The sequence below is a fragment of the Acanthaster planci genome, linkage group LG10 (assembly GCF_054643075.1).
Source record: "Acanthaster planci isolate LZ-2023a linkage group LG10, COTS_SCS, whole genome shotgun sequence".
Lineage (NCBI taxonomy): Eukaryota > Metazoa > Echinodermata > Asteroidea > Valvatida > Acanthasteridae > Acanthaster > Acanthaster planci.
In genome coordinates, this window is record NC_141786.1 from 2,853,136 (window position 1) to 2,878,448 (window position 25,313).

General features: G+C 45.8%; 1 protein-coding gene across 1 annotated transcript in view; it reads right to left on the reverse strand.

The window, feature by feature from the left end:
- LOC110984313 (uncharacterized) overlaps positions 1-25,313 on the reverse strand; it is a 148,206-nt gene that overhangs the window by 114,718 nt on the left and 8,175 nt on the right. Inside the window, exons 4-28 of the mRNA XM_087142455.1 lie at positions 22,990-23,178; positions 21,792-21,948; positions 19,797-20,936; positions 17,442-17,609; positions 16,829-16,916; positions 16,383-16,498; positions 15,323-15,527; positions 14,550-14,714; positions 13,067-13,257; positions 12,148-12,236; positions 11,131-11,244; positions 10,761-10,844; positions 10,081-10,308; positions 9,508-9,670; positions 8,665-8,783; positions 7,665-7,853; positions 6,956-7,200; positions 6,231-6,454; positions 5,543-5,742; positions 4,622-4,747; positions 3,920-4,120; positions 3,541-3,625; positions 2,913-3,101; positions 2,177-2,284; positions 934-1,128 (exon numbers count right to left, since the gene is read on the reverse strand). Coding sequence (XP_086998581.1) covers positions 934-1,128; positions 2,177-2,284; positions 2,913-3,101; positions 3,541-3,625; positions 3,920-4,120; positions 4,622-4,747; positions 5,543-5,742; positions 6,231-6,454; positions 6,956-7,200; positions 7,665-7,853; positions 8,665-8,783; positions 9,508-9,670; positions 10,081-10,308; positions 10,761-10,844; positions 11,131-11,244; positions 12,148-12,236; positions 13,067-13,257; positions 14,550-14,714; positions 15,323-15,527; positions 16,383-16,498; positions 16,829-16,916; positions 17,442-17,609; positions 19,797-20,936; positions 21,792-21,948; positions 22,990-23,178 — 4,978 coding nt within the window. The remainder of the gene's footprint in view (positions 1-933; positions 1,129-2,176; positions 2,285-2,912; positions 3,102-3,540; positions 3,626-3,919; positions 4,121-4,621; positions 4,748-5,542; positions 5,743-6,230; positions 6,455-6,955; positions 7,201-7,664; positions 7,854-8,664; positions 8,784-9,507; positions 9,671-10,080; positions 10,309-10,760; positions 10,845-11,130; positions 11,245-12,147; positions 12,237-13,066; positions 13,258-14,549; positions 14,715-15,322; positions 15,528-16,382; positions 16,499-16,828; positions 16,917-17,441; positions 17,610-19,796; positions 20,937-21,791; positions 21,949-22,989; positions 23,179-25,313) is intronic.

Here is a 25,313-nt window from a genome sequence, read left to right on the forward strand (position 1 = left end):
AGTAAATTTGAAATATCTATTTTGTGAAATTCTTGTGGGGTACCACTTTAGTACTCCACAAGGATCAAAACTGGCCTTGTGGGGTGCCTTCCGTTGTTCCGGTACCCCACAAGGCACTATGTACAAGCGCACTCTAGCATACTGCCACATGGAGAGACATTTTGTGTTTAACCAGTCAGAGAACTGAATTGGCTTACTGAAAACAAAAGTTTCAAAATGGCACCTCGAAATTATAGAAACTTTAATGTGACGATCAAATCTTTGAGCTTGGATATATCACACCATTTCCTAAACACATCTGCCAATGTTTGAAATGTGCCGAGTCATACTTCTCCATAAAAGGGCATTCGGTCGCAGCAAGCTCAATGACGTGAAGAAAATTTCGGTACACACATCAGTACAGCCATACATCCAGGATCCGTACACATACAGTATTACTATGCCTCATACATATTCATGACAGATTGCCAAACTCTCATTGGTGCATTCATGGTTATGTGCCAGCCGCTATTTTTGCTGTTTGCCAAGCGCACATGCGATCGTTCAAGCAAGGAGTAAAACGCATGTGCAGTAGCAGAAAATCCAGGAACTGTTGGCCCGGGTGTACTGTGCACTTGTGGTGGAACCAGCCTAGCAACGGTATGAAAAGATGGCAGCATACATAACAGACAATCAGCATTTTCCTCAGCTGAGCCATGCCGAACTGGAAAATCTTGTGGACAATAAGGATGCCTCTTCCACTATAAGAAAGTTGTCCAAAATGCAGCGGAAAAGCTCAAAAAGTACTGTGTCGCAGAAGAGTTCAACTTCTCTTTTCTTTCATGATGATGTTTTTATTTTCAGAGGTTATTAAATAAAATATGTATGCGGTGTAGTAAAACAAATATAACATGTTTTTTTTTGGGTTGGACAGTCGATTTTGGTTCATCATACCTAGAGGGCAGTATCTTCCAGCAGGGCAAGCAACACAATCCTCCGGCTTGTCGGCCATAAGCTTGATGCCGTACGTGCCGCCATCACAACCGTACTCCGTCGCGTAGGTGGTCCCTGCCGGGCAGTAGTAGCCACGAGGACACTGGTATTCCGGGCCTGGGGTACCAACCACGGGAACGGCTGGACAGAAGTAACCTGAATTAAAAAAAAAAATAAGAAATGCAGTGGTGCGATGGCATGGATAGTACCAGTCTGTATGTATCCTTTGCCAAACCTAGCCATAGCATAAACGTATTTGCATTAAACCTGGTCAAAAGAGGGCGCTGCTCGATAATTTCCAGATCAAAGAATTGGTTTCTTTTGCAAGGAATTGAAAAGCCCCAAAGGACGAGCTAATTTTCAATGTCATTCTTTCTCTCTTTTCATGTGTAGGCTGATTGAGTCTGTAAAGTAACCACAACTTGTCCACATTGGAATACACAGAAAAGAAGCTGACTGAACCCTGCAGGGTACCAACGTGCTGGCCAGCCGCTGACCCCAGTCATGTCTTCAAGTTATGGCTGTGGCTGAGGGAAACACACAGGCCTAAGGTAATCCACTGGCTGGCAGTTGCTGCCATTTCCCATAGATGTGTGTATCATTCGTGGTAGAAGCCAGTTAATTCGTTCATGGCATCCATGCACGCCTGTCTTTAAAATTTTATTTTCCATTGCAAGAACATTCCAAAGCGAAAAAAATGTTTGAATATGCTTTATACAGATTAACCAGAGAAGACACCATGACTGCAGTTGCACTGCACTTCATATGCAAGCTTTACGTGAACACGCACCTGGCAATAGACTGATCCAGTAAGCTCTGCCCCGTTGTGTTCTGACCAATCACAGCTGTGATTTATGTCCGATATGCGTGCACGCATGTATGACAAGCGCGGCTGGAATGTGTAGTCTGGCACTGGAGGAGAGCATGTGTCAAGGGCCCTGTGCTCAGTGGGCGGGGCTTACTGGATCCGCCTATTCACCACACCCCGTCGGTCGAAAAGGTATGCAGGGCGCATGTACCACAAGTGCAAGAGCACTGTGCGATAGCAGCAACGGCTTCTGTTTCTGGTGGCTGGATTACGCCGTATATTTGTGCAATCCCCCCCAAAAAAAAGAAGTCTCTTATAGCAAATACTTTGTGCTGGGTATACGTCTGCTCGTCGGAGGGCGCTACGATCGCACATGATTTCGATAGCGTGACTCACCTGGGGGACACATAGCACAGCCTTCAGTAGCAGACGTCGCGCCAGACATGTTCCCGTAAGTACCAGCCGGACACACTGAGAGTGTGGTGCCATCTTCACAGTAATAACCTGTCAAGGAAACAAGAGACAAATAACGTTTTTACAGGAGACTGGCAGGTGTATCTCTCTATCTCTTCTTCCACTTTCCGCGAGATACTGTGCTTGATGAATATACAAATATTGAATATTCATGAGTGTAATGGTGTGAATAATTTCTTGAGGTACCACGAGGCGAAGCCGAGCAGAATTGAAAAGCTCTAATCAACATCAGTATAAGCACGTGTGGTACATGCTGCGGAATGTGATGCACAGCGCAGCCGAGATTTATTCCCAATCTTGCAAATGCGGGCTCACTGGCTGTGCTGCGCATGCCTACGTAACGATGATGATCGTCATTTCCAGGTTTACAGTCCATAAGACAGGAATTAAAATTTCACAGGAAATCGGGAAAGAGTTTATAATTGGTTGCCACTTTTATCATCAGTTGAAGACCACCTTGTGGTGCTTGCCACAGGCTATATGATGCAACACGGAATCCAGATTAGCCAGTGTGGAGTGACATTCCAACTGGGACATGTGGACTCGTTGTAGTGCCCATGCCTACGTGACCGACAGGAATGGGCAGACCGAGGCGCCTAATTATTACTTTTGTCCGTTCCAAAGAATGTCCAGGTTTGATCTGTGAGCCCACTCTCACCTTGCGGACAGATTCCGTCGGTGGGGTTGCGGCTCTGGCTGCCCTCGGGACAGGCATAGCCTGGGTCGCAGTCCAGACACTCCGTCATGGACTGGTTAGTGTAGGTCCCCGCTGGGCAAATGATGGGCCCGCTGTCAGTCTGTGGGCAGTAGTAGCCTGGTGGGCATGGAGTGCAGGCTACCTGGCCACCTGTACACCAACGTCAACAAGAGATGAATATAAATTTGAACGGAAATCATCAGCTAAATCATACAGGGAAAACTGGAAAGTATCCAGACTGACTAGTGACCTTGAACAGAGATATCAACAAATGGGAAAACCTTCAAAATACTGCTGGGTGGCCATAGTGGAGCACCAGTAGGGTGTTCCGGAGGTCACAGGTTCAAATCCCGTTCCAGTCAATTTCTTTGTTCATCCGTATTAATTATAATGTTTGAGTGGGGCAGGTAGAATTTCAATCTACACTGAATTGTTTTTACATTGTTTTTTCTTTGTCAGGCTTTTTTAGTTTGATGCTTCCGATGTGATTGCTGCTTCTCATCATGTTGAAATCACATACGACTTTGATAATTTTGAAACACGACGAATGAAATTCAGGGGTGTGTGTCATTGTGAGCGCGTGACTCACCCAAACTGTAGTAGCCAGTGGCACAGTTTTCTGGGGAGGTCATGGTGTCATTACAGAACTGGCCTGCAGGACACTCCGTACAGCTCTGCGTTAAAAAACAAAGAGTTGTTAATGAACCACAATGAAAAAGGAACAAGATGCCAGCCAACAGCCAGTTAACGTTGGATTTTCTTACCCAAAAAAGCTGCTCAGGGTGGGGTTTTCTTTATCCGCAAATTCTTCAACCTTGCAAATGCACTTTGACCAAACCAAGCATGGCGCGTTAATACGTCAACCATGGGAAAAAAACAAAAAGCAGTTCTTAAACGAGTGTACAAGTCCTCCATGGAACAAAGGAGGAAAATTATGTGCGTTTACACTCGTGAGTCTGATGGTTTACCGTGGAGCCGGGCAGGGCGTAAGAGCCCGCGTAGCAGGTGATGGCGAAGCTGCTGTAGACAGAGGGGCAAGCAAAGCCGGCCGGGCACTGCGTGCAGGCCTGCTGGGCCCCCACGGAGTAAAAGCCGGCCTGGCACTGGGCATTCTGGTTCGAATCACTGGTGTCGGGGCACTCGTAGCCCGGGGAACAGGCCGTACAAGACTGGAAGCATACAAAAAGAAAAAGAAAGATCAATGAGACACAGATACAAATCACAAGTGAATGAGTGCAGACGCAAAAAGTTTCTTTCAATAAATGTGCCAAGGTTGAAGAAGTACTATATCTTTGCTAACCCGGCTCATTAGCCCTACACAAATTCCCCGATCCGTGCCAGCTTCATTGTGAGTATGGGAAACCTAAGACTTGTGCCCAGCCACTTATTGAAGGACTCTGACCAAGACTTGGGTTTTTTAGACTTGTACTTGGACTCAAATGAGTAGGATGCGGACTCAGACTCAAAAGCGGTTGACTCAATTTCCACACTGACCTAAAACCATGACTGCATCAATGGAGACAAATCTGTGTGTTCTTTTTTAGGCCGCAGGCCACAGATGAGTGCGTGATTTACAACGGAATGAGTACAAATAATTACCACCGCATCTAATTTTCTTGTTCCAAGAATGAACCTTAAGACATGAAAGAAGTCAAATCTTGGTTCCCTACCTCCTGCAGACCATCAGAGTAGTAGCCAGCACTGCAAGGCACCTGACTATCGCTGTCTGTCCTCGGACACTCGTATCCCGCTGGGCATTCTGTGCAGCTGGTGGCATTCCCCGTGGAGTATGTCCCCTTTTTGTGGGAAAAAAAGATGTCCATGATATAATTCAGAGGGCTTTTGAGGTTTTCGTGGGACTGTTGGAAAAGTTACAAGTCAGATCACCCTTTTTCCATATTCCAAGCCCACAGCAAAACAAGCAGCCGCAAGAGACAAGCTATTTACATGTACATGTATGCACCGGTATGTGTAATAACTGCCATTTTGACATGGCAAACAGCACCCTCTGTTTTCTACGACAGCGCCCTCTTTTGCTCAGACTTTTTGTTTTATTATTCTTTTTTTCTCATTTTGTCATTGGAAGTCCACACAACTAAGAGAGCTGACTCAATGGTCTTTCCAGCTACATGCTTGCAGTGCACCTCCAAGCCGTGTGAGCTGGTCGCACAGACAGTTCACAGAAATAGTATGAAAGACAAGTGTGGCAACTAGGTGCAGATACAACCGGGTGCAGATACAACCGGGTGCAGATACAACCGGGTGCAGATACAACCGGGTGCAGATACAACCGGGTGCAGATACAACCGGGTGCAGATACAACCGGGTGCAGATACAACCGGGTGCAGATACAACCGGGTGCAGATACAACCGGGTGCAGATACAAGCGGGTGCAGATACAACCGGGTGCAGAAACAACCAGGTGCAGATACACCCCAAAAAACAAAAACAACAGACAGAAATGTCTGATCAACACTTCACCAAAAGCTCTCCACATTTCGATCATAATCTTCGGGCAGTTTAATAGACTGGGGTAAAATCTGAATTTAACGCCTGGTTTAGAGACCAGCTTGAGAGGTGCATCTACTCACCGCTATGCAGCGAGCATTGCCGCTGCCGTCCGTGGATGGGCATTTCCAGCCGCTCAGGCAGCTGGTGCAGCGAGCGAAGGCAGTGAAGGAGTAATGGCCGGCTGCGCAATCGCCGTTGCTGGCATCAGAGTCCGTGTCTGGGCAGAACTTGCCGGGGGCGCAGGATGTGCACGAAGACTGGGCGCCCAACGAATACGTGCCTGAAAGTCAAATAGGATACCAGTTGAATTTGATAGCAGAGGCAAATTTCAAGCTCATCGAGTTTCGGGAACTGAAAGAATTTCCCGAATTTTTCTGAAGAATTTCTTCTCATAGAGGAAAACGTTTGCAATTTATCGGACCTCTTTAATGGTCTGAAAAAACAAAGCCGGTGTGATGTACAGCAGAGCCCTTAAATCATTGAAAAACAAAAATTTGATGCAGATGAGCTCTACACAGTATTTTTCTCAACAAAAACTGTCATTATTACTCGGTGTATGTAGATCAATCCAACGAGATACCGTAAGTGGGAGGGCAATGCACTCCCGCACGCCCTCTTAACGCGAGCAGATATTTGGTAAACCCGATTGGTTGATGATGAATAACGTGTGCGCACCACTGCAGCCATGCAACAGCTTGTCATTCTACAGTTCAATTTCACTCAACTCAGAATCCCTTGTTGGGAGGTCAACAAAGCAAGGGAACATACCGGGCAGACACTCGAACATAGCTGACGGGTCGGTCTGAGATGGGCACGCATACCCAGCCGGGCAGGCCGTGCAGTTGGTTGTTTGTCCGGCGGAGTAGTAACCCGGCAGGCAGACCGTGGGTGCCTGGTTGGTAGTTGGGCATTGGAAGCCACTTGGGCAGTCGGTGCAGGAGGTGGCCTTGGCCAGGCTGTAGGTGCCGGCCCCGCAAGCCTGCGGGGCAGTCCTGCATAGGAGAATGGGGTTGCGTTTGAATGCACTGTGAAGCCGCTACCAAAGACTTCTAGGATGCGAGACCAAGGTCTCAGACAGAGCTGGTCATAAAGCAAGGTGTCAAAGAGGCCATTCCCATCAAGTCAAGATCATCCTCCCTCAGCTGAGATTAGACGGGCACCAACTGCCCCCCCCCAGCGGCATTACCCTCGCAAGATCACATGAGGTAGGTTCTACAATCTTGACAATATTATGTGATCAATGCAGCTCACTGACCAAAAGGTTATTCAAAGGGTGCTCTAGGAGAGGACTACAGGAGAAGAAAACAGAGTGAAAGGAAAAATAAAGGTGGAAAAGATAGAAAGAGAAGCCAATCTTGTGAAGATCACACCTTAGAATTAGCTTTGAAGATTACACGGATTGACTAGATAGAGGAACAAGTAGCACATCCCACACTCTGATTGTCTGGAGCAACCAGTGACCGAGAAGAATTCTTATTAAAAAAAACACTTACGCTGGGTCGGAGCAGTACATTCCAGCAGCACAGTCCTGGCATGCAGTCTGAGCTCCCAGGCCATCTGTGTGCTGGCCGTCGGCACAGGCCACGGGGCCCTGGGTCTTGACCGGGCAGGCCGAGCCCGCGGGGCAATCATGGCAGGCCGAGTCGCCGCCAAGACTGTACTGGCCCTCCGAGCACTCGGCCGTGGAAGAGTTGGTGCAAGAGGAGCCCGCAGGGCACTGCAGACAGACCGCATTGCCCTGGAGACAGGAAAACACCAGATCCCAGGTATTGTTTTAGCGAGAAATATCAGCTTTCAAAGAAGATGGAATATGACAGCCAACTTTTGGCGTACACTTAAACACCACCAAAACTATAATACAGTCATTTCAACAGTATTTTTATTCATGTATTTCTTAGTGCAAAATATATTTTTAAATACTCCTGGGCCTGCCCAGGAGGCAATATTTGCTTGGAGGTTCAGTCAGGGTACTGGTTGACTCTTGATCAGTTCCTTAACATTTGACCAAGGATCTGTCTGGAATGTCTTAACCCTACTTATTGTGCCATCAAAATCAATGATTATAGCAATGTCTGAATCAACTGGCTGGGCTAAGAAAAACGCATGTGGCTACGGGAAGTGGCTGAAAGTAAGAATGCAGCAGCTTCCAAGGGCACACGTGTTCATTTTCAGCCGAGAAAGCTCCAAAGTGGCTTTGCATACCAGCGGGCTGTAGGTTCCCGAGTCGCAGTTCTGCGGGGTCTCGCCGGGGTTCAAGCAGGATTGACCGGCCGGGCAAGACTCGCACAAGTCCTGCCGGGCCTCGGAGTAGGTACCAAAGGGGCAGACGGTGGGGGGTTGGGAGGCATCGCTGCAGTAGTAGCCGGCGGGGCAGTCCTCGCAAGCAACAGCCTGGTGGAAAAGCAAAACTCAAATGAAAATCAAACGAGACACCGTAAATTTGAACTGGGTGACAAAGAAAAATGATGTACCAGTATCCTCAGATGTAAATGCACCATGCACAATTACTCCTGAGCCAGTGATGCAATGCTCACATAAAGGCCCGAATCCAGATTCAGTGATCCAGATTCTATGATGCAGATCCTGTGATCCAGATTCAGTGATCCAGATTCTATGATGCAGATCCTGTGATCCAGATTCAGTGATCCAGATTCTATGATGCAGATCCTGTGATCCAGATTAAGTGATCCATATTCAATGATCCAGATTCAATGATCCAGATCCTGTGATCAAGATTAAGTGATCCATACTCAGTGATCAAGATTCTGTGATCAAGATTCAGCACATGATCCAGATTCAGTGATCCAGATCCATACAGAAAACCAAACAAAACTCTCAAACAAACTGGTGGAGGAATACCGGTACATATTATCATTGCAAGAAGAATGTCATCTACTTCACATTTCAGAGTCTAGCTCTGGCTACATGTGACCTAACGTTAAAAAAATGAATCAGAGGAACCTTTGAGAGAAAGGCTTGTAAGAGAATCTTTCACCCATCGCTCAATGGGGACCTCTTTATCATTTTTCAGTTATATGTTGTCCAATTTCATCAGGATGTCCAAATGGGTGATAGATCCAAACAACCAACTCAGTTCACTCTTTCTAATGCCAACTAAAATGGAATTACTTAAAAACAGGGCCTTTAGACTTATTTTGCGGGATCACAAATATTTGCGGGATAAATCTGACGGCTGTGGTACCTCTCCTATTCCACTCCAAGTGCCGGTGTCGCATGGGACGGGGCTCGCACTGGGATCGGTGCAGACACTGCCGGCTGGGCAGGCCATGCAAACAGAGGCGCCGGCTGAACTGTACGTACCTGCCGAGGGATAAAAAGAAAAAAAAACGCACTGCTGTAGCCGGGACCTTTCAAGACATCACAAGACCCCACAAAACCCCACAAAACCCCACAAGACCACACAAGACCCCACAAGACCGCCACAAGTCCTCCCATCTGAATTCAAGTCACATGCTGTTCAAATGCACCGCAACAAAAGCATTTCCTAGTCACTGTTCATCCCAGTGCTTGTGTCAATGGTCTTGTGAGAGGTCTCGCGATGGTCTGGACGACGACACTGAAAAGAGACCATGACGAAAACTAGAGATTGCTAGTGGATGTTGAGAAATAAAAACCCAGTTATTCTCAGCAAACGTGTAAGTAACATTTATGGCACAACTCAATTATGGGGTAAACCTGATTTCAAGAAATTGTGAAATTGGGGGGAGGGGAGGAACTTATTTTATTTATAGAACAAAAGTTTTGGAGGGTGGAAGTTTGGGTGGAAGTTTGGATGGAGAAATGCGGTATTATTCCACCCTGGTGCACAATTTGGCTAAGGTGATCAGTCTTTCAAGAGATTTTGGAGGTTCAAAAGTGGCCTATAATAGTCAAGTCTTTTCTCGGAGGCCTGTTTTAATGTTTAGTTTTGCACAGCGGTAGGTTTTACTCTAAACACCCTTGGTTTATGTCCATCAGTGAAAACGAAATCAACAGAAACTTCTATTTTTTGAAATGAGAAACTCGACAACGAAAGAATTCTCACCGAGGGGACAAACAGAGCAGGCGCCGTCGCCCCTGGCCGCATAGTATCCAGCGTCACAGTCTACCGGTGCAATGGAGAAAGATCCATTCAGGCAGGTCTGGCCGGCCGGGCACAGACTACAAGAGGAGGCACCAGAGTCGCTCCACAGACCAGTGGGACATTCCTGCCGAGGCAGAGGAAGATGCAAGGGTTACAAACAACAGGGTTTGATCAGAGTAGAGTTTACCACAAGCCAATACCGTACATCAGGCTGGTTGCTAATCTCCGGTTTTCCTGTCATTGTCATGAGAATGACTCAGAATATTTCCATTTGTTTTTAAATTTGTCTTTTGGAATTTTATCATATGACCAAACAATTTCAGAAAATTTTGAGAAAATCTGTGAGACCAGAAGAGGTCAAATCAAATTGTTTCATATGACACACACAAGTGACAGAAATTTTCTGGCAAAAATGTGAAAAACATCAACCGCTCACAGAATATTTCTGCTACGGTGAGCAGAGATTTTCTGCTTAGAATAAGCACAGCCAAGAAACTTGGCCACAGGGAGTAACAGCAGCAGAAAGAAACCTACCGTGCAAACTTGCTGGCCAACCAGACTGTAGTACCCCGCCTCACAGCTGACTGGCGAGTCTGCCTGAGAGAGGCACGACTGGCCAGCTGGGCAGGGTAGGCACCGAGCCTGGCCCTCCTGGTCCTGGTAGGAACCCCCGGGGCAGATTTCAGGGGTGCCCACGGGGGAAGGGCAGTAGTAGCCCAGGGGACAGGGGACGCAGTGGGTCCCGTTGGAGTACTGGCCAATCTGTGGGAGTGCCAAAAGAATACATCAACATCGCAGTCCTTTGCCATTGAAAGTTACCACTGCCAATTGAGATGGGAAATTCCATGAAAAGAATCCACTATCACGATCCACGATCACTTTTCGAAAGGCTGAAAAATCGTTTCCGAGTTTGGGAAAATCTGTGAAAACGTGGCGTCCCAATTCTATTCACAAACTGACCGTAAGACAACTCACAGGCGATCAACAATGTCTTCCCTACACCAATACCCCTTTCAGGAAGAGAGAGGCAACTATGAAGAAACAAACAGTTAGTCACAACCTGTTTTGGGTCATTTTTCTGCCCACGGGAGCACCTTGAGACAACTAGCGACCCTGATCTGATCTGCGCAGGATAGACTTAGATTCTGCAATTCGATCGCTAAGGTCACTTGGTGGCCAAGCCACTATTTTTTGTTATTACTAGGGGTACCTACCAGGCACAGTCCAGGGTCCGAGTCACCTCCACAGGCCGTACCGGCGGGACAGTTGTAGCACACGGTTGACCCTTCCGGAGCATACTTAAAAAAAACAATCACACATTGTTGGATTTTAATACCGGCAATTAAGATCAGACGTATACGGCAAAAGCCAAAGGATGAAATGCCTGGCAATTTTTATTCCCCTAAAAGTTTCAAACTTGGCTCAAACTTCCAGCCATCCAGGGCATTTTACAGTACGCCGTACCTCGACAACATGTTGAGACTGAAACCTCATAACCTTAAATAGACTGCCGATGAAAATCATTACAGTCATCGTGACTACAGCCACTTCAAAAAAAAAAAGAAGACATGGTGCCAGACTTACAAAGCCCCCTTCACAAGCTACAGGGTTGCTGCTCTTGATGGGGCATTTATTGTTGGAAGGGCAGACAGTGCAGGTAGTGGAGCCATTGATGGTGTTGTAGTAGCCATCTGCACACTGGACGAAAAAAAAAACGAATACCAACATCAGAATTGAGCCACTACAATGCCTCAATGACAGTCACTTTAAGCCAGAACATCACACGACCAGGCACATGACAAGTCACGAGCAGGGTGAACAATGACGACGGAATACTTTCTGCTACACTTCATCTGGATAGGTTTTGCCCAGAATTCAGACTGGAGGTTTTGCGATGGCCTCGAGAGTTCTTGCGACGGTCTTGAAAAGTCTCACCGACAACAATGTTCAATAACCACTGCAACTACGCTATGAGCATGATTGGCCCGTGCAATCATGAGTGAAAATTTTATATTTGCTGAACTTCAAGAACAGAACCTTGAAATGGTCTTTTCATGAACATTTCATTCCAGACTCCAGTATGTCTACAACGGGAATTATGTTACGCTGAAACTAAAACCCACAGAGTTTTGACGAGTCAAATTTTGCATGTATGTTACTCCCTTGCAATACTTCAATGCATTCACCAACGTTCAGCACGGCTGAAAAGGAGACTAATAGGCTGGGTCTTGGTTCAAGCCATGAATCGCTTGAAGCAAGTCATGTGTCAAACTTTATGTTACTCCCTTACAACACTTCAATGCATTCAACAACATTCAGCACGGCTGAAAAGGAGACTAATAGTCTGGGTCTTGGTTCAAGCCATGAATCGCCTGAAGCAAGTCATGTGTCAAACTTTATGTCACTCCCTTGCAACATTTCAATGCATCACTAACATTCAGCACGGCTGAAATGGAATCTAATAGTCTGGGTCTTGGTTCAAGCCGTGAATCATTTCAGGTGAGTCCAACGCTCAAGCCACTTCTAAATCCAAAGCTGAGTTCAAGTCCTAGTTCAAATTGCAATCTATGCGTTACTAGCTCCCTGGAAACTGCAACTTACAGCTGAGCACGACGTGGCCCCATCAATGTCGGTGAAGTATCCCGGAGGACACTGGGTCGGGGCTGCACTGGCATCGCTGCATTCCGAGCCTGAAATAAAAATAAGAAAACACGATGAGGCATTGGGTCAGCCTTGAGCCCTGATTAACTGGCGCCCTTGTACACGTAAGTTCCGGTTAAGGGTGCACTTTTCTTGACTAAAAACAAGCACTGGTTTTAAAACTAACAGGTGCAACCCCATGGTGCATGCAAATCAACAATCAGTTCACCATACGTGTATTTGAACAGGTAAACCTAGAGAGTATGGTATAGTACTGTTCTACCATGCCTAATAGCAGGTACATGAGCCACTGTATCATGCAGCTAGTAACAGTACAAAGCTACGAGTAATTACAACTTGAAGTGCCGACATGGAGCCCGCCAGCTCAACGTCCCTTCATTATGACCCCTTTTGAGGGTTTTGTGACGGTTTATCGGTATTTTTATGGGACTTTCTTTTATTTGAATTTCTGTGGACTATTATAACCTTTGTATAAATGTTTGTTTTCACCTTAGGTATTTTTAATCAAGTGCAAAGCGAATAATAGAGTTTTAAACAGGCAAGAAGAACAAATGAATTGACATTGAATTGAAATTCACATTAGCTACAGTGCCGGTAAAGCATTCCCAAGGCTGCAAGTTCATATCTTATTATAAATCCAACATTCCTTGTTTGGTTAAGCAAAAGAATCAAGCATTACAGACAAAAAAGACAATTGAAATTGAAAAGTGTTGTTATTCAGAACTGAACAATCCAAAAATACAAGATAAATACTGAAAACATTAAAACTGAAAAGGGTACAGCACCCGAGACCTAAGACCAATATCCCATTTGTTAATTTTTTGCAGCGTTTCAGTTTGCAAACCAGGCTTTTACTCACCCTGGGGGCATTGCGTGCAGTTGGTTCTGCCTTGCGTCTCGGCATACCATCCGGAGGGGCAGTTAGTAGGGGCAGTCGGTGGGGGGTCCGGGCAGAACTGACCCCTGGGGCAAGGGGTGCAGGACTGATCGCCCGCTGCTGCAAACTCGCCCGAGTTGCAAGCGATGGGCTGCTGGTCTGTCGTTGGACACCTACAGTCAACAGTAAACACATAGCCTCTTACTTCACCATGTACAATGTACAGGTGCCTGTGCCACAATGTACATGTACAGCACACTACCTGCTATCACCTGCATCCTTACACAGTAATACTTGTGGGGTATTTCCTTTGTTCTCGTGTACAAAACTCCCACACCAAAAGCAAAAAATTTCAAATCACTCCAATTTAAACCAAATTCAGTTTCCTGGGTTGAAATTCCGACCGTATGTCCCTTATATAAAACACTTCAATTTACCACGGATGAATGGCACAAAAATTTCCCCTTTTTGAGTTATTTCCAAATATCAGTTTTGTAAAATTCTTGTGGATTTTGGTACCCCACATGGTAAAAACTGGCCTTGTAGGGTACTTCCAATTGTTCCGGTACCCCACAAGGCCCCATGTATATGCGCACCAAAACATACATGTACATACAATACATATCCTTTTTACTGTACATCAATATGATGCATAGGGGGTCTATGTAAAGCCTTGTCCAAGTCTTTTGGCTACACTTGAAAAAACGCACACGTCCATATGGAAGTCACAGATTACCAGCTGTAGCCATTTCCCATTGTCATGTGTATTATTGACAGCCACAGCCAAAGAATTTGAATGCAGCCTGCATGTACTTTTGCCCTTTCGTGGCCAGGGTTAGAGTCCAACCTGGGTCATCAGAGCGGCATATGATGAAACCTTAATGTCACCTACAAAACCGGTAGCTTGGGTCACAAACTACATGCACGGTTGCTTTCTGTACCACATTGTACGGTTATGCGTATTTGCTCGCATCATCAAAAGCACACGTACATGTTCACTGTACTCTGATCTAGGTAGTCTGAAAACGATGAGCTCTTGGAGGCCACTTGGAAAGCAGCGATCTCAGTGCACAGAAAGCGAGGCAAGTGGGTGGGATAAGGATTTTTGGTACCTTGCGCTGCAGACATGGTTTTAGAAGGCGATTCACAATTCAGCGTGCCGCACCAAGAGGTTGTCACAGAGAGGGCTTTTTCACAGCGAATTGTGGTCCATAAAGCTCTTATTTTAGGTGCTTACGTGTGTTTGATTTGAAAGGTTTGAGCATTTGTCAGAGGTTAGGAATACCCTAATCAACCAAAATATTCCCTGAATACGCCCACTGACATTCACTCCTTACGCACACTGCGGCAAGTCGGTAATGTTTTTGTCAACTGTAAACTTGAAAAATGGCCTCTCGGTGGCAACCTCTTGATGGCGCTCCGTGTTGTGAATCGCGAGTACTGGAGAAGGTTCAATTCAACATACTTGTGGCCTCCAGGGCACTCCGTACAGCTGGAGTTTCCCCCCAGGGAGTAGAAGCCGGGATCGCAGGGGACTGGAGTGGAAGAACGGCTGAGGCACTCTGAGCCGGCCGGGCAGACTGTGCACTCTGTGGCTCGGGTGTCGTTGGCGAACGTGCCTTCCTCACAACTGCAGGGTGAACAGTAATAAACATCATAAAACTAAAATACATTCACCTGAACTGTGTTGAAGAGACAACGCAAAGGCTGCACAGAAACAAACAGGACTATGATCAACTCTAAAGCCACAGTAAAATGTAGAACCCAGAAGGTTTTTATCACAGGTCTTTGATTTGTAAAAACTACAATACTTTTATTTCAATGACTTATTAAACGTAACAAGTGGGATTGAATTATAAGCAGCAAAGTCTTGTCTGAAAAATACATGTTTTCAACAGTTGTCCTGTTGTCCGCACATTAGCCCCTTCACGGCGGGATTATTTTGACCGCGACTGCTGGGCTGTGGTATGCCCTGAATGGAGGGCTTTGTCCTGCAGCAGGCCCCATTGAACCAGCAGCTGCATGGTGAACAGACTGTACGTGTGGTATGCACTAATCCTCACACAACGGTGCGGTAGAAGCAGTCCTCCATAGCAAAGGGGTTAAAGATTTTTGCTTGATTGTACAAAAAATGCAAATTCTGTGGAGACTGAAGTCAATAAACAAAATTTAGCTCTGGGGTATTAATCTATTGGCATGAATACAATCAGGAGGTATCCTTGATCAAGTCCAACACACCTGATCTGAGCAGACAGTCCATTTTCGGGGCAATAGAATCCCTTGCTGCAGCCGTAACAGTTTGCTTGGCCCTCTGGTGCGTAGTATCCTTTGAGGCACTGGATTGGTGCCGCGGATGAGTCTGAACAATGGAATCCGGCCGGGCATAACGTGCAAGCGGTGGTATTGCCCAGCGAGTATTCACCATAGTTACACTGCGACGGATCTGCATGTAAAATAAAAGCAATATCAGACCATCCATCATGCACACAATATCTATTAACCCTACACATTGGGGTCCCAACATCTGAACAATCTTAAGACCAGACTCAGCTCCCTGAGAAGCATCTGCCTCGAGCAGAAGCAGGAGTGTTCGATTTGTTGGCAGCGATTTTCAAGTCATTCGTGAACCAGGGAAGTTTACGTCTGACCAGGGGAGCCTCCGCCGCCAAGAAAATAGCGCCCTCTCTTGGTCCAGCTTGAGGCCAATACCAGCCAAATGCTACCATGCAAAAGTCCAAACACAACAACTTTCATGCCCTCAAAGGTGCCAATTCACTCCTGGGGGAGAGGCATGAACAAGTAGGGATGAAGCAACTTGCCAAAGATCACAATGTATACCAACTGCCAGGACTCCAACTCTCCAACTTTTGATCAGGAGCTACGAACTCTAACAGCTAGACCACAGAGTAAAAAAAATAGTCTCAAAGGTTTGACTACACAAAGACATCACAGTTTTGTAAAACTTGAGTGTTAGGGGATCAGATGTTGAATGGTATCTGCCCCGAGTTAAAGTGCGCCCTCACCGGCAAAGAAGGGAGACGCTGATGGGAATACTTTTTTCAATCAGGCTTGAATACGCGACTGGCACACATGCAGAGACCGTACATTCCAACAAAACTTGGTCATGCATGCCCAGCACTTCTTGTGCCAAGTCCCATGAATCTGTGCATACAGTGGGTTCCCACCAAAGTATCGTCATTTCTTCATAGAAAACACCCTCTTCTATTGTTGCCACTTGGGGCAGATACCCTCACCAACAGCCGATGCGCAAATCTATCTAGCAGAAAGGCCATCTCACCTGTGCTTGGATCCAGGCATGCTGATCCAGCAGGGCAGAGCTCACAGGATGAAGAGTTGTAACCACTGGCATAGCTCCCCTCGGGGCAGTCTGTGCAGTACTTGGCAGCACCCGTGCTGCAATAAGGGAATCATCAAGGAGTTGATGTGAAAATAACACAGGTAAGTTGCCTTGACAATAACCCTTCTTTATCCATGCACAGCTATTCAAATGATTTCGACCTGAAGTCAGAGGTCACGCAGATGACTACGATCATGTGAGCTGATCTAAGACCCTTAATCTGCTTGCTAGACGCTATTGGCTATGTTAATGCTCCCCTGCTGGTTAGTGGCAAGCTTATGCACTCCTTTAACTTGTACACTGTACCTGTATACAGGTTCATGATATCTCTATGCTTCAGCACCTTTAAAAGGTTCCATCCTGACACATTAACATGTACACTGTACCTGTACTTTCCAGGAGGGCAGGCCTGAGGTGATGCCGAGGTTGTGCTGCACTTATAGCCTGGGGGACAAGTCTGGCACTGCGTTGATCCTGAAAAGATCACCGTTTACATGTAGTATGGGAAAAGTTAATCATAACCTTACTACACAAGGCTGTTTATGTCTTCCAATCCTGCTTGGTGCAGTACAAGATTATCATTACTCTGAATATGTAGTCAAAGTTTAACAACTGACATTACAGGAACAACAATTTTATCAAGTTTTGACACTGTCACTGTAAGATCTTGCTCTAGAAAGACAAGAAGTATGAACGTGAGGCCCTTACCCACGCTTGGCATGCACTGTGAGGGGAAAAAATCAATGCATACAGTGCTTCAGAATTTAGGCTGAGAAGTAAGGACTCGCTCAGGGGGTTAACTTCTTGGTACAATTTAACAACTGAAATTTGCCAACTGAAGAATATATTTGCTGACCAAAATAGGTTACCAGTCAAAATATCTTGCTACATGTAGTCAGTGTACCAGTTGCATGGTAAGTGGTTATTTTGCTGAACAAAACTTGATGCTAAACAGTGTTTCCTGCACAGCAACTAGGTAATACTGCACTTGGGACTTACCCAAGCCGTCGGCATATTCGCCGTCAACGCACGCCCTGCACTCGGTCCATGCCGCCTCGCTGTAGTGACCCCTGCTGCAGATCACTGGGGTCAGGTGGGGGCTGGGGCATCGGTAGCCCGCTTCGCAATCCTGGCACGCACTGGAACCAGTCTCATTGGCGTAGGTGCCTGAAAGAAATTGACAAGTCAGTGTGGATGTTAGAACCAAGAGTGCGACTGATGTTTTCTTCTCTTTTTCTCTGTACAGTGCTGCTTTTGTCACATTTCATTTGAACAGCTTGTGTCTCAGTTTAAGACTATGTAACAGAGAAAAATGGCAAATTTTGCAGTTACATGCTCATGTAGCTTTGTACTCAAAAAGTATTACTGAAAAGAACACTTGCACACCATAGTTTTTCAATCTTCATCTCACACTTTCGGGATAAGTAGTGCTGTGCAGTAGCTCCACTGTCCATGAGCGTTAGTGGCAAAGCCCAAAGACAACTCAACTCTGCAATGCTGAACCAATGCGCAGTTTTCCGTGATGTGTGTGACACTGAACCAACAGATATTCAGGATGTACAGTGGATTCTGAGATTTTTGCAACAGAATGCAAAATCGACCTGGCGCTTAACTTTTTTTTTTTTTTCATGTACATGACCACCTGTGATGGACTGAATTGTGATGGACTTGCGGGGACCTGTGATGGACTCGATATTAACAGGCGCAAAGTGCACCACTGTTAAAACATGTATTGCCCCAAACGGTATTTTGCAGTGTTGGGCAGAACAGTCCTGGATGTTGGTTCAGAGTCAAACACTTATTTTCTTTCCTTTTTTTTTTCACTTTTTAAGCGTTAGTATTCAGGGAACAAGGTGAGCTGTGCAGCACTGTGCAATTTACAACCTAACATGTACATGTACCATACAAGTTGCTAGGAATTAGCAAATTTGAACAGTTTAACTGGCCACATTCCTAATGACATGAGCGCAGTGTCAAGCATTGTTTTGGGCGGTTGTTTTTGTTTATGTTTATCTTTCTTAAGTTTCCACACAAACTTCAATGTTAAAAGTAGAAAGATTGCCGTACAGAAAGCTTTGAATTCTTCTGCAAATCAGGGGCAATCCCCAAATGACCTAAAGCACCACACTGCTCTCATTCAATCAAAAACATGTCTTGCTGAGCAACAGTAACTTCTAGGTGTACACATGTACCATAATTACTCACCTGTTGATGTCAATTCCCCTTATACACTGTACTACACTTTATACATACATGTATGAACATGAACATGAACATGTACCGTAGTTGTAGATTTTATGAATTACTATGGACTAGTACATGTACATGTAACTACATGAATATTAGTAACACCAGCTTTCCATTTTACTTATTTTTGCCAGCTTTTTTTTTCTATACCCAGCAAGAAATGAGACCGAGGGGTTCCCCCCCCAACATGTCCAATCCCTATACACATTCCAGACTATTGTTACTTAACACACACCCCCAAGATGTCTGAAAGGAATTCCCCAGATTCCTGCCAGACAATGACCAACACAAAGCAGGGGGGGTTCTCTCCGTCTCATACCTTGCTGCATATGTTTTTTTTCTCTTCTTGTTTAAAGGGTTTCATCAACTGCCTTCCATTCATGTACAAGTACATGCATAGTGGAAGCTGTGTATATTTACAGGTCCACATCCGTGTACATATACAGCACTGTAAATTATTGCAATTAAATATGGCGCTGTGCCTGGCCAATGGCATTTAACGTGGACAAAAGGTGAGGCCCTAAAAGTTATTACTTTACACTACATGTACATGTACATGTATATGATCGAAACCAAGTGCACTACTTACCATGCACACTTCAGCTTCACATTACCTTATGAAGCATAACATGCATTGTACATGTAGACAGAAGCATTATAATGAACACATGCCCAGTCGCATGTTAAATATGACACAACCTCTGAATGAATGGTAATGCATGTAGGTTAGTTGACATTTTCCCCTGTAATGAAATGCAATTATTAAAGAGCTACTTCTGAAAATTGCACTGTACAAGTAACAAAATGGATGAACTCCCTGTAATGGCCATGTTGCTAACAATTACACAATCTAATGATGTTCACATGCCATGGAGAACTTGACCGTAGTACCTGCACCCTGGGGTTCTCAGAAAGCAAATGTGCGTGTACCGTACCATACATCAATTGTAACGTGAGGTTTTTTGAAGTGGACAACACCGCGCGTGCTGTGCATCACCGTCAAAGCGGCTTGTGTATTTTGTGGGGGGGAGTGGAGGTGCTGGCGTGCGTGTTTGGAAGGAATGGGCGGAACGGAAGGATGGATTTGTGGGAGAGACCAAGGATCACCTGCGGAACAGTTTATCATCTGCGACGTTCCGTTGAAGGGGCAGAAGTAGCCGATCTCACAGGGCTGGCACGAGTCGCTCCCGACAGTCGCATAGGTTCCCGCAAGGCACTCGACAGGCGGGGCTCCCCCGCTGCAGGAGTAGCCGGCCGGGCAGGGGTCGCAGGAGGTGGCCTCGTCCAAGCTGTAGGTGCCAGGATTGCAGGCCGTCTCTGCTGTGGAGGTGCAGTAGTAACCTGCCGAGCATGGCACGCATGCCCGCTGATTCTCAGAATCTTGGTAGTGGCCCTCCGGGCACACAGTGGGTTCGCTTAGGCCATCAATCGGACAGTAGAAGCCAACTTCGCATGGAGTGCAAGCACTGCTTCCGTTACGAGCATAGGTGCCAGCAGGACATTTCTGCGGTGCATCAGTTCCAGTACAATTGTAACCACCGTCGCACAGCAGGCAGGACGTTGCTCCCGCATAGCTGTAAAAGCCCGCGTCACATGGCACTTCAGTAGTGCGGGTGCAGTAGTACCCCGGACTGCACTGTGTGCAAGTATCAGCTCCGGTAGAATTGGAGAAGAAACCTTCGGGGCACTGCACAGGCTCCACGGTTCCTGGTGTCTCACAGTAAAACCCAACCTCACAGGGCTCGCAGGCGTCACTGCCATTACGGGCATACTCTCCGGCCAGACACTGCTGAGGGGGTGAGGTGCCGGCACAGGCGTGGCCGCCCGGACAGGAGAGACAACCTGTTGACTCGGCGTTGCTGTAGCTTCCCGCCCCACAGGCCGTCTCCTCAGTCAACGAACAGGAGTGGCCCGCTCGGCAGGGGTAGCACTCCTGGAGGCCCGTCTCATTGGCGAATTTCCCTGTAGGGCAGGGCAACTGCTCCCCACTTTCGTCCATGGGGCAGTAGTGGCCCAGACCGCAACTCTCGCAGGTGGGGCTTCCCAGGGTGGCATAAGTGCCCGCCAGACAGCGCTCTGGAGCTGCTCCCCCTGCACATCCAAAACCTTCGGGGCATTTGACACAGTACGTAGAATTGGCCCCACTGTATTCACCTGGGTCACATGCGGTTTGATTCGTCGAGGAGCAGAAGTACCCCTCCTGGCAGGGAGTGCACGAAGACTGGCCATCCATGCTAGAGTATGAACCTGTTTTTTTTATAGTTGGGAGTAACTGGTTATTTTTCTAAACCCCTCATCCAAGCTCTATTCTGCGTTTATTAAAAACAGAGTCCCAGCTAATTTTCAAACAGATCTGCAAAAGTAATTTGTCTTTTTCCCCCTAGTTCACACTGAATGAGAACGAGTTTTGTTTTTTCCATATTTGCAGTGTTTTATCTGCCAATGGATCACAAAATTCTTAAAACAACACATCAATGGCAGTTTTGAAGGCAAATCCTAGTTATGAGTTATGTTTAAAAACATTCTACAGAAATATGAACTTCCAATTAAGGACAGAGCCCATCTCTTCCCAATCAAGATGCAAAATGCGTCCCTCAGCATCTAATGCCTTGCACCGCATTCTGGTGCCTTAGCTTTAAAGCGGATATGAAAATTCGGTTCCAGAATTGAGACTCTGTCTGGTCTCCCAAATCCAAGCTTCTACTGTTTTCTAGCTAATGCTTCAACATCACAATTTTTCAGGCTTCTGACCTGGGAGACTTTTTTTTTCTCATAAGGTTTCTACCCATGTTCTTTCATCTGGATGTTGGAGTGAAGAGCTTAGAATACTCATTTTGTGAGATCCAGTCAAACAGGTTCATCATTCCATGTTTACTTGAGAGGTAGGTAAATCAAACTGTGAGGAAGGCTGATGCAGCGTTGCCAAGGGCAACCAATACAATTTCACAAGCTCTGAGGACCTGTCCTGTCCTATCCTTAGAACACTACGAACATCTACCAAAAGAAACACAGAGCTCTTAACAGCGAGCGTCCACTGTTATTGAATTGTTCTTCTTTTGTTAGATGTTCATAGTGGAAGTCAGGTCTCCTGTTCTGCGTTACCTGTTGGGCAAGCTGTACAGCTAGCCGCACCTTCCAGGCTGTAATACCCGGCCAGGCAGTCGGAGCACGTATCGTCACCAGAGCTGGAGTAGGTCCCCTCAAGGCAGTTCTCACAGCCGGTTTGGTTCGAATTGGGCACGCTTCCACTACTACAACTCTGAAAGCAAGAACATTTCAAAAACATGATGGTAACTGTCGTCTCTTTACTGTACCACTAATTGTAAAAATTTATTTTTTAGGTACAAGGTCAATGGGCAAATAATGGAGGTGTAAATAAGACCCTTAACTTCAACATGACTGTACATGCACTAGGCAAGATTTCTAACCTTTTAAAATTTGCCATTCCACTCTAAAGACAGCTTCATTGTATGTTAGCAGGCAAATACGGGTAAGAAAGCAAAGCGAATTTTATGACGCAAAACAAATTGCAGTGAAACTCCCTCGAGTGGGCATGCTTACATGCAAGTGGACGTGCATTCAACTTAGTGTTGCCGCACACACATATTTGACATGTTTGATCCGATGTCAAAATTCTGCATTTGTGTTTGCATTTGCACCAGGTACAAAACGGCTTCAGCTCGGTCAGAGCTGTGATGACAAATCTCAACACGTGATTGAGTGAAACAGGTTCCTGTAATATAACAGTAGTACTGGAGTACTGGAGCAACTATTGCTTGGGAAAAAACACTGCCGACAAACTGCTGCACTGATGACGGCACCACGCTTTGTTGATGAGTTTACTTTCCTATGGTGCTCGTTGGACTGTTGGTTCCCACCCCACTGGCTCTACAGGATACCCCGTACACTGTACTCAAAGTAGGGCATTGTCCGTACTCAGGCCTACCGGTACATACCAGTGGGTGAAGAGCTACGGATGGCTTTCACAGACCTTATTGGCGCGCTGAGTAGAAATCAGCTTTAAACCGGTCACAAGGATTATCAAATGCCCAACATTTTGGCTGGTAACCCGCTTTAGATACCGTACAAGCAAAGACTGTAGCGACTCATCCCAGTAAGACAACCCTGCTTTACAACATTACAAAGATAAACATGGAATTGCCAATTTGCACTTTCAACAGGCACACTGCCCTCCTCGAATAGAGTGTTCAAATGCCCAGTTTATTGACATTCTATGCGATGAGTATGCTGCACCATTCCTGCTTGGGCAGCAACCACTGAGTCACGTTCATACACATACCTTAGGTGCTTCATTCGCATTTGGGCAGTAGGAGATGGCTGGGCAGCTGCTGCAGCTGGACTCCCCATCTAATGAGTACTGAGGTGCCACACACGCGGTCACCATCCCATCCACTGTACAGGAATACCCACTTGGGCATACGGTACAGGAGCCTGACCCAGCTGTGCTGTAACTCCCACTTGCGCAGGCCTACAGGAACGAGGCAAAATGTGGACAAATTGAGCTGGAAGACAAGTTCCAAAGCAAGACTGCCTAGAATCACTGAGGCCTTCAACTCAAGTTATTTACGGGACCTTGTGGGACCTTGTGCACAGAGGCTGTTGGACATCGTTTTTCCGAGGTATGCCAAACCCAATGCAAAAGCCTGCTGTTATGGGCCTACCAGACCTATCCCCACAGAATTAAACACTTTACTACTGTTTAATTCTGTGTGGTTGGGGAAGATTAGGGTTAAAGAAAGTACAAGTATGAGGGGAAGCCATTTGGCAAGAAAAGGTTCTACGAAAAGAGGGGGGGTCACCTCTGTTCAAAACTGTTCTTTTTGGTCGATTATATTCAGAGAATACATGTGCATGTACATGTAGCATTTCTTTTTGTTAAACCAATGTCTCACAAACAATTTCCCAGTAGCTTTGTGTTACCTACCGGGGTACATGTACGTACATGTATAATTTCTGTTTATTGCATTGCCTGTCTAAATATCAGCAGCAATCATCGACTAATTTTCATTCATTGTATTGTTTCTAATTTAATTACTCCGTACTTTTCCTTTGGTTCATTCTCTCTACCAGGTACATGTACGGTACCGGTACATGTATGTGCCTCGATTGATTGTAATTCTGACATTGTTATTCCTTTGAATACTGTGATTGCCACAATAACATACATGTACATGTGCAGTGTACACATACATATGGGTTTGGTACACATGTACATGTACATACCGGTATACATGCTCAAGTGGACAGTACACCTACCCGGTACCGTGTACCACACATTTCATTTAGTCGGTAATACTTCATGTGAACTCGTTCTCTTATTACTTTTGAGTTTACGTCAACAGAACTTAGAAAGAGGTTTCCGTCACGTTTTATCCTGAATACACGTACATGTATTTGACTGCATTCAAGATCTCTTTAAACAAGTCAAGTCCGAGGTTCTGCCCTTTATTTAACCAGACCAGAAACACTGCCTAACGTTTACAATAGTAAACATTACCATAACATGGAAGAGCAAACAAAAAACACAAAGCGCAAGTTCATAAAAAAAGTTTCTTTGTTAGAAAGCCAGTCAATACAATGTAAGGCATTAACAGCAACCAATCAGGAAGCAGGTTACACACTTCAGCAAGCAACTAACTAGCCAATCAAATCAGGGCTTCCAGTACCAGGTAGGTCAATGAAACAAGGTTGCGGCATGTCTACACCCCTACTTACATGTACTGTTCATGTACATGTGCGTGAACACATGTTGGATTGAATATAAATGTCACAATGAGTGTTGGACTTTGTTCGAGCATCGCCTGAATGAAATTGACTAGACTTTACAAATCTTCAACAAAAGTCACCATGGAGTACTGCTTCAACACAGGGCTACCGCGGGTACCGCCAACTACATGTACTTCAAGATGTATTTTTGCATTGGGGAGATGTCAAAAATACATCTTGAAATAGTTCGCAGTATCCGCTGCTTCACCTGACTCGGACCGGCCAGCCGACCCAGCAAGTTCGGTGGTCAGGTGGTTTTTTTCACAAGCTCTCAGACAAGCACTGAACATACAGCATTTATATACGTTGGGTAAGGGCAAAACCCATTATATAAATTAACATCTCCCCAACACAAAAATAAATTTTGAAATAGCCTGACTACTGTTTCAGCAGTAGAAGGGTCACATCTAAACCAACTGGCTACAGCTTAAAGTACTAGAACCAAACACGTCTGCAGTGTACAAAGTGGATGTAGCCACTACGCAGTGGCTACCAGCTTCCTAGTGCACGTATCATTCTCAGCCGTAACCAAAACACAGGGATGCAGTCCGGATGTGGCCAGAGCAAAGCAAGTATTGATTCGGCTCTCTTTTTTGGAACCATGGCAACGGAAGAGCATAAACGGATTACCACTTCCATTTAACCACACATCACACATGCATTAGGGACCAATAAAATCCACAAAGTCTTGTCCTTGCCTGTGTCAGACATTGTGGTCGCCCTGCAAACAAACCACTCTTCATAACTATACACAACCTGTATGCATGTACTTGTACAGTAGGCCTACATATACACGTGCACGTAGCTGTCAATTCAAAGCTTCAGGAGATGATGATT